Raw genomic sequence first — 9,463 nt, 5'->3', positions numbered from 1 at the left:
CACGTACTCGTTGGAGATGAAGGATTTGCACTGGCACCTTATCTGATGCGACCGTAAAGGACACTTTCCCGACGAGAGAACTGCGACATACAACCCAATTATTGCTTCATCAGTGGATCCTCGGCAGGCGTGTAAGAAAACTCACAACTAACTAATAAATTCACAACATAATAGTCCCAGTTGTTTTGTATTCCTTACTTTGTCACAAATTTTATTGTTTATTTACTCTCTCGGGTTTATTTGCTTCTTTTGCTCCACTGAAGTTGTTGTCCAAATTGATCCGAAAAATGGAGGAAAAGAAAGGATCATCGATCTCGTAACTGGTACACGGAGGATGCACACGCGCGCACGAATGTACGAGGATCGTACGCGCGCACGTAAAGCACACACACTACTAAATGGCATTTGGGTGTGATTGGGAGGTGTGTGTGTTTGTGTGTGGGTGTGTTTGGATGTGTGTCTCGTTGCTGGCAATTCACAATCTCAGATGGCGGTGGCGACGCGCACTTTGGAGCCTCGGCATCCTTCGTTTACTTAAACCACATTAAACTGGTTACATCTCGTTTCTGTTTTTGTTATTTTGCTCTCTGGCTGCTCTGTGGCGCTAAATAATATGCTCGGGGAACGATTTCCTATGCGTTGTAAAGAGAAAAAAAACAAACACACACGCTGGTGGTGTTGTGCACTTTTGTTTTCCCTTTGTCCTGGCGCCCTGCTGAATGATGTTCTCTTCTTCTCTGATCCTGTGCTCTGCTATTTTTGTGTGTACTAACCCATTTTTCCTCGCTACTCTAGCAACAAATGTCAGCTTCTCTAACCCTTTTCTTTTTTGTTTGTTGTAACCCTAACACTAGGTGATAGTGAGAAACAGGGTGTGGATGAAAGTAGTAGATGTGTCCATCATGTCATCCTGGGAAAAGTGAGGATACTGTTTGTCCTGAGTGTAGACATGACCGTGTGTGTGTGTGTGTATGTGTGAATAGTGTGTGTGTGGCACTGGTGATTAGTGTTTCTGTCGTGTATGTATGTGTGTGTGTTTGGGAACATATTTTGTATGTACGGAAAGGTGTTGTTTACTCAATCGTTTCACTCGCCTAGTTACACCCCACTATCCTCCCACCCCACCCCTTTGTATCTTATCCTGAACTAACTTCTAAGAATAATTGTATTTTTGTGTTTTTTGTAGATTTCCATTTTCAGTAGATTAGTCACTCTTACACAACTGTCCTTTTAAAATAGAAAGTTTGCAGTACATGTTACAGTCAGTAAAAAAAAAGAAAGAATTTACTTCTTTCGATTCAACTCCCCCCGGATACCCCCTCCCTCTCTTCCCCTTCGTCTTCGGCTCCTCCTCCTCCTGCTCTCACAACACACCACAACCGGCGCCTCCTTTCCCGTTCTCCTCCTTCTCGTTTGTCATTCTCTCTTCTCGTGTGTGTGCTCTCTCTCGCTCTCTCTCTCTACTTTACTCAAACGCTATTATTTAATCACGACCTGCCTTGAAAAAGAAACGAAAAAACACGAAAATAAGCGAGAACATTTGGCAAAAGTTTAGTATTTGAGAAAAAGTGGCGAAAAGGGATTATTAATATTGATCGAAAATAGAAAAAAACGGGAAAAATAAAAAGTAAAAGGTCAAAATCAAAACAAAAGGAGGAAAACGTCGGGAGAGAGATGCCTGTACTGGTAGGTGGAGAGCGTTCTATTGTTTTTGTTCGTTCTTTTTTAGAAAAAAAAATGCTTGCAAATAGTTCTAGAGGCTCGTACATTTTTTGTTGTTTTTTTACTGTCGGTTTGTTAGTTTTGCTTGGTTTTATTGCTACTTTGGAGGAATAGAGGGTTGGCGTTATTTTTTCGTATTGTGGTCTTCAGGTGGTGGTCTGATTTTGTTGTTGACCCTTCCCGAGGGTGGTTGGTTGTTGGTTTGCTTCACTCATTCTCACTTCACACGTGTGTGAAGGAATGAGTCGCTTCTTTGGGATTGTACGTGTAAGTGTATGTGTGTGAGGTGTCGCGTTTACTGTCAAAGCCATAGATAACCAAAGCAATAACATGCACAACATTCAGTCATCCTTTCCCGGTTTACGGAGAATGAAGAAGTGAAGTTCACCTTCACCAGTGAAAAAGTCCAGAGACAAACAAAACAACAAAGTCCTCGCCAACTTATCATACGGATCACCACAACAAAGGTGTAGAGCAAATTGTTCGCTCGATCCTTTTTCGATGGACAATCCTTCATAGATTGTCTCCGTAAGAGTTGTTGTTGCTTTGTCTGCTTCTTTCGAAACACAATGGTTGAACGGCTTTCGCATGGTTCTGCTCTGTTTGGACAGTTGAAAAATAACACCGACCACGCACACACGCAATACACAAACATACACACGCACACACCTCGTTTAGGAATGGGACTCGTTCCTTCTGTCAGCAGATCGACACACAAAGCCATTGGAGTAAAAGTTCGTGATTAAATAGCTAAGGCTACTAAGATCAAATGCGCATTGTGCTGGCGTTTACTCTTACGAAAAGTTGCGCGTTGCACTCGATGTGCATTCTCGCGTCACGACTTCCGGAGCGATGGGTCACGATATCTTTCTACTACTGTTGAGAACACAGCAGAGAAGAAAGAACATCGTCGCCGTAGTGTTTCGCAGTAGCAATGGTCCAACGGAGCAGACGTTTAAGGAGAAGAGATTGGAGTGGTTAGAAGACTGGACAATTATATATGCTCGGAGATTTTTAGTAGCGTGATATTAATTGCAGGAGAGTCACCCTAACCATCTTCTTGTCCCGGACCACCCGGAACAGCCCGAGAGGCGTGTAACGGGAGGAAGTGTGCGTCAAATTTCGCTTACCGATCCTCGCAAAACAAACACAACAAAGTTTCCATATACCATGTACCGGATGGTTAAAACTAACCATCTTCGCGTCTGACTGTCCCCCAAACCTCCCATATCCCTGGAGAAAATCTGAATCTGCCCCGCGTGTGTCTTGGTCTGACCGCTGAAAAATTATAAACTTTGTAGAAAGGTTTTCTTCCAAAAGGCTGTCGCTCACTTCCCATAAAACATGCTTCTGGCCTGGTTTTTTGTTGGTTTTTTCAATTGGTAAAATTCTATTTTCGTCATTTTTTTTCATTTCAATTTGTGTAAAGTGGCGTGGTGGCGATGGTGGTGGTATTTGGTTAGTTGATGTTGGTAAAAGCCGTTGTTTTGGTTGTTAGATGGTTTCTAGAAAGGACGGCGCGCGGGTGGAATGAAGGGGGCTAATGGTTCAGAAAACGTGGCACTAAGTTGTCGAAAGTACATCAAAGTAGTGTTGTGGGTGGTGGTGGTGGTGTTGGTTGTAGTTGTAGTGGTTGGGTGTACTATTTGTGTGTGAGAGAGATGCTGTGATTTGTTGCTGAAGTAAGGCCCCGAACATTTACACAATAAATTAAAAGTAATTATTTTAAGGTTAGTGATTAGTTCAGTCGCTCTCATCTCCAGACTCGTCATCCTCATCCTCCGAATCCTTCTTTTTGCTCTTTTTCGTCACTTTCTTCGCACCTTTCTTTTTCTTCGTGACGACGTCCTTGCTGCCACCGTTTCGCTCAAAGTCCTGCATCTGTTTGTTGTACTCATCCTTCATTTTGGCGGCTTTGTACTCCCATTCCTGCAATAGACAAAAGCGCAGCGCCAAACAAACAAGACAGAAGTTAGCCGATGATCATCCAAAGGATCAAAAGCGCAGGTGTGTGGATAGGAAGAGAAGGAAGCACCAACATATCTCGCGTGACAAATTTAAATAAAAAATAAAAAAACATTGGTACATCACTTACGGCAATACTTACGCTCTTGTCCTTCATTCCACGCCACAGCTCACCGCCCTTCTTGGCGATCTCTGTCACTTTAATTCCGGGGTTTTCCTTCTTGATCTGTTCGCGGGCAGAATTCAGCCACAGCATGTACGCGGACAGAGGACGCTTCGGTTTCTCCGCCATTGCTGGTTGTTGGTTTGTTATTCTTGATTTGACACACAAATTCTACAATCAATAAACATTTAAAAAAATTAGTTTTCCAATCACAATATACTAACTCTATTTAAAATTGAATAACAGCAAAACAGTAATGATTTATTAGTGAGAAATAGCTTTCAAAATATCAAATCACACAAGAGTTTAGTCCGTTTCGCATAAGTTTTCTTAATGACTATTATTCACCATAAACGGTTAGTTAGATCAATCCCCGGACTATAGCAAGTTCATATGAATTATTCCTTGATATAAAGGCTTGTTTTAGATTTAGTCTGAGCAAAAGGGGAATTTAAAAACCCGACACTCGCGTCCGTAAGCGTATTATCTCCCGGTACAGTATTGGCACTGTCCCCTGGACACTGGGAGAGAAAAATGCTACTTGAAACGACCAATGAGGAGAAAATATCATGAGTCGACGACGTCGATGGTATCTCATATTGCTGATGTGTCGTTCGGATTGGAGCGCGTCCATCGGCTTGTCGCCTGGTCTTGTCTTCCCTCCCCCCAACGGAGACCAGAAGCAACAGAAGCCGGAGACGACGCGCGAAAGGAGCAAAACACGCATGAACACAACCAAGAGCCGAAGAACACACTTAACCTCGCCGTCGTCATCGAGTGAGACACAAGCAAGGCAGCACGGGCCAAGGCAAAGCAAATAAGAAAGCCAGCAAAAGACGGCATGGCATAACTAAGGCTGGCGGCGGCTCTCTCTTCGAATATATGCTGATGCCCATTAAACCGTGCTGCTCTGCCTGCCTGCTGCCTACTGTTACTTGGCCGCCTGATGCTGTGTTTTCTTCCTCACTCAACTCCTCATCGAGACGCGTTAAAAAGATGATGCGACGCGCACACGCAGCTGCCGACATTCACCTCCATAAACGGTTGGCCTTTTTTTCTTATTTGCCTCTCTCGAAAGCACGCCATTATCTCACAAAGCAAAAGCAAATCCGTTCTTGGGCCAGGGCCCGGACTCGTAAGCTGAGACGGTGAGCTACACTGATGAACGCTGAAGAGACGCGCGTTCAGCGACAAACGAAAATGGCTGAGAAGAGTTCTTTTGCTCTTTTCCATAATTTACAATGCGATTCGATTCGAAAATTACCTACTAAAATATGTCTCATTTGCCCTTGAGACAAAGGTTCCTTTTTAGTTGTAGTATCAAAATTTGACATACATTTTTCTAAAAGCTGTATTTACATTGGAAGGAAGGTTGAATTTATCAGCTCACCTCCATTGGCAAATTCATTACCTATCTTCTGTAGAAATTAGTATTTAAAAGTACAGAGTAGTCGGGACATTCTTCATATCGAAGGAACCTGGCTCGCGCGGTACGAAGTGAGTGTTACAACCGCAGACCCAAAGCGAAAAATGCGCGCGCTTTTTCCCTAACCGCGAGGAGGCCCCACAACTATAGAGCGTAACACAAATGATGGCATATAAGTTTACGCGTTTAGCTACGTTTGGCTAAAATTGTTTAACGAAAAGCAGCGAAAAATGAAAGAATTTTCTGCAATAATTGCATTTGTAAATCAACATTGACCGATAAACGTAAAGTTGAATAATACAACCTTCTTTCCGTATCGACGCCTTTCGTAGCGACACTCACACGGCGTACGACAAAATGGACGACGCGGCAGTTTGAACGCGCGCCTCAAACAGACGCCCTTGTACCGCCACACTACGGGTACAACATGCTGTTTAAACATAGATCGTCACTAGCTGTACGCGATTCGAAAAAATTAATTGCAGTAAATGGACGATCAAGAATCTAGTTTACTTTGACCTCTTTCGAAAACTAAATTGCTTTAACATCCGGTATATTTCAAGCGAGGCGTTACGACGGCGCAGGTTTCGAAGCGTTACTTCCCTCGGTTTCGGAAGGCATCCACAGCGAGCATTATTATCACTGCGCGTGTTTCCCAGCCGCTGATGGTACGTGGCAGTGTGTTAGTGAGACTCCGTAGAATGGGCACTCTTGTACGCGTGCTTTGCAGATGGCAGACGGCAGCAAAGGAGACCGCCTCACGCACATTCTACGCCTCTTGGATTGGCCGTTACAGAATTGACTCGCGCTCTTTTACCGAAGCATTTGTCGCACAAGGGAAAGTATAATCGAAAATCGATTAAATGTGCACCTAAAAGGCACCAAATTCAGCATGGAAAAATAGCTGACAATGAGAGCTGCAAAAATAGCGCTTCTTGTTCCCAGCTACGAGACCATTTTTTCAAACCGCTACATCATTTTTGATGACGCGCGTGGACGAAGCAAGCAATGTTGGCTTGGCCGCTATTTTCAGCGTTACTAACGCCGACCAAGGCAGGGATGATGATGAGTGCACGGACAAAACACGCTTCAGGGTTTTCGATTAGTTTTAAAAATTATTTTTTCGTTCGCTCTAAAAGTGTAGAGTAGAATTGGTAAATAAAAATCCACTTCCGTGCTCTGTGCGCTTCAAATATTTCACTAGAGACCCGTGTGGTTCGTTTAGCAGCCAGAGAGAAATCACACACACACACTTGTACATTTTTCAAATCCAAAAACCCAACAACGCATACCACTATCGCACCGTTTCGTCACCGGTCGAGAGTTTACCGCACTTTTTCAAATTTTAGTTCGATTTTATGAAAAATGTACGCTTCGATGCGTTCCGATGTCGATGAGAATTTCATCACCAGAAATCAAAGATGGAAGACACTTACTTTTTTCTAGCAAACAGCCACGGATTACTCTTGACGAAACACAACCAGCCCGAACAACGCTCCTCACAGTAACTGAATACTTCCAACGTAGCAAAACGTTCTTAGCCCGTCCACGGGCCAACGGTTGCTTCGCTCAGCCAGCTTCATACACCCGTGCAGGGGCAAAGCGCGCGCGATGAGTTCCCCTAGCCACAACGTTTCTTGCACGCACACCATTGCACGTACGTCCTGTGTGCCATAAGTTGCGCGAAAGAACAGTACGAGCCGTACATTTCAACACAAACGCACAAGGGGTTTCAAGGGTTGAAAGCGAAGGAAAAAAAAAGTTCAATCAGGAGTGCTCTTGGCCGATGTATATGCCGCCGCCTGCTGCCGTGCGGTTTTGTATGCTGGGCTGGTTAAGCATCGGTTTTGTGCTGTGTCCCGTTCGTCGAATGGCGTTGTTCTCGCTCGGTAAACGGCGCCTCTTCCATCGAGTGGTACAGCCTCGCACCAGCCAATGTTGTTGGGAAGCATTTGAACAGACCGGGGAAACAACATTTAAGCAAATGTTGTAAGCAAAATTAACTCGCACGAATATTGTAGGGTACAGGAAGAATTGGGGGGATATGGTTAAGGTTAAATAAAATCAATCGTACTTAGTAAAAACCATTTATTATAAAAACGATACGGGCCTAAAAAATGTTAATGATTTTATGAATATAATACAATCAACTCGAAACAAATACAAAATGTTTACGGTTCAGTTATTTATTTACTACAATTAAGATGTATTTGCTTGGACTTCATTTAATGTATTAAAAATTATTTTTCAGTAAAATTCGCGGCCCTCGTCGTGCGCCGCCATGATAACCGATTTCCGACGCCAAATTCAAAATCATAGCGACTCTTTGGTGCGGCCCAGACACAGCCGACTCGCTTCTCGGTAACGCTGGTCCGTACCACAGCCCCTCGTTACATACATGATGTTGTATGCGAAGCATCGATGCTATGGGTTTCGCACGCACCCATCAAGCTGTTGGCCGGTGGTGTTTGAATCAACCCGGACGCACACAAAGAAGACGCGGCCCGTGGTACCGCAAAGCGATAAAAGCCAGACCCGTCCGGACCAGGACACTCACCTATACACGGCCCTGCGTGACTCGACTCGACTCGAAGCAACTAGCGCCCTCCCTTATCGTATCGGTGGTGAGTGGCCTACTTCAATGAAAAATTCAACTCATAGCGCTGAATGTCGCCTCGGCCCATAGAAAGATGGACGAACGGTGTTCTCATGTAGGCGACCGTACCGAAGCCAATATATGGGAAAAATATTTTGGCGCGAAACGGGTCAATTTCGTTAATTTTCCACCGCACCCCACGGGGTATCGATGCCATTCGATGCGCGGTGCAAAAATAGGACGATTGTGGAAGACACTTCGCCCCTCCGACGCCATTGGTAGTGGAAAATTATTTTTCAAAGTTCCGCCCATATTTAATGCGAGCGCCCCAGTGTTGGAAGCCATACTGCGCTTCAACGTCTCTCAGCCATTTTGGCTTTCGGTGATTTTTTCTGTACGACCGAAAATAGCGTACCGACGCAATATGCATCGTGGTGGGTGCAAAAATCATTCAACCAGCCGACTTCATCCACTGTCGCCCGATCGGCGGGCGTCCGACGCGAAAAAGCGACGATTTCGGCGGCCACCGCGGCGGCCATACATTTCCAATATGTCGCCATAGAAGATTTTCTAAGCGAACCCACGCCAGCGAAGCGTTCGGAAATCGGGCATTTTTCCCCAGTAAACCACCACAGATTTTAGCGGTCAGCGCGAAAAATACTCTTTGAATAGTGTCACCATAAGTCATAGAACTGGATTTTGGACTCACCCGAGCAAGTTCCTGGAGAAATCGGCTGCACAAAATGCACTAATTTATGACCACTTTTTTCCTATGGACAGGAGAACACTTACTTCGAACCGAACTGAACTGCTCGAGCACTTCGAATATACGGAGCCAAAGGGAAAGCTTTGTCTCCTATGCCCGAGCACCGTGCCGGCCGCAGTGTGCGTGATGCTCGTTCGTTCGACGCGCACCGCACTCACACACCGAGACCCGCTACACACGGAGCTTTCGTGGCCGTGTTGTCAAACACGGGACTGACGGTTACAGAGCCGGCTTAATTTAATACAATGTAAATGCCTATTCAATAGGAAATTTCGAGCAATATTTATTATTTTGGCGCACTAGTTGCTGATGTTCGATACAATGTTACGCAAATGCAACAAATAACAGGCTCATTAATTTATGTATTGGCGAGTATGCTTAGTTCGACATTTAACGGCGTTGCCTACATAGCTTAATTTGTACCACCGTACCACCTTACCTTGTTGTTGTTGTTATTGTGTTATTAAACAGACTTTGAGCACACGGCTTCATTCTTCTCTAACCTCACCTATTATCGAAGGACTGAGGATCGAAGGATCGTAATTGAATTAATTTTAAAATTCTAAAATTCAATTCTGTTCAACGTATACGGCGACATGAGAGCATATGTTGGCGCCAAAATGATACAACTTCATTTCATCCATTGATATACAAATAAAAGTATCGTAGATTTTATGCGTATACATAAGTTTGGTATTGTTTTGCTAAAAGAAAATTCTAATGCTTTGCAGAGCTGCGATTGCAGAACTGTTTTAAGTTGCTTTTCTCCATACAATTGTTTCTTTTTTGCTTGATTTACATGTGAATATTACATTCGTTTTTGAA

General features: G+C 44.1%; 1 protein-coding gene across 5 annotated transcripts; it reads right to left on the bottom strand.

Annotated features, from left to right (window-relative positions):
- Window positions 1–193: 193 nt before the first annotated feature.
- LOC128268677 (mobility group protein 1A-like) lies at window positions 194–8,693 on the bottom strand. 5 transcript variants are annotated; one of them, XM_053005853.1, is made up of 4 exons: window positions 8,582–8,693; window positions 3,818–4,021; window positions 3,546–3,651; window positions 194–1,498 (listed from the first exon to the last, which is right to left on the bottom strand). In XM_053005853.1, exons 2-4 carry the CDS (start codon window positions 3,977–3,979, stop codon window positions 1,488–1,490), a joined length of 279 nt encoding a protein of 92 aa, XP_052861813.1. In that variant the 5' UTR covers window positions 3,980–4,021; window positions 8,582–8,693; the 3' UTR covers window positions 194–1,487. The 5 variants fall into 5 exon arrangements, with proteins under 5 accessions (XP_052861813.1, XP_052861812.1, XP_052861809.1 ...); XM_053005852.1 differs by having other exon boundaries at window positions 194–1,494; XM_053005849.1 differs by lacking the exon at window positions 194–1,498 and having other exon boundaries at window positions 1,519–3,651.
- Between the last annotated feature and the right edge of the window lie 770 nt (window positions 8,694–9,463).

This window comes from Anopheles cruzii, chromosome 2 (assembly GCF_943734635.1).
Source record: "Anopheles cruzii chromosome 2, idAnoCruzAS_RS32_06, whole genome shotgun sequence".
NCBI classification, from domain to species: Eukaryota; Metazoa; Arthropoda; class Insecta; order Diptera; family Culicidae; genus Anopheles; species Anopheles cruzii.
This window is presented reverse-complemented; position numbering and strand designations above follow the sequence as displayed.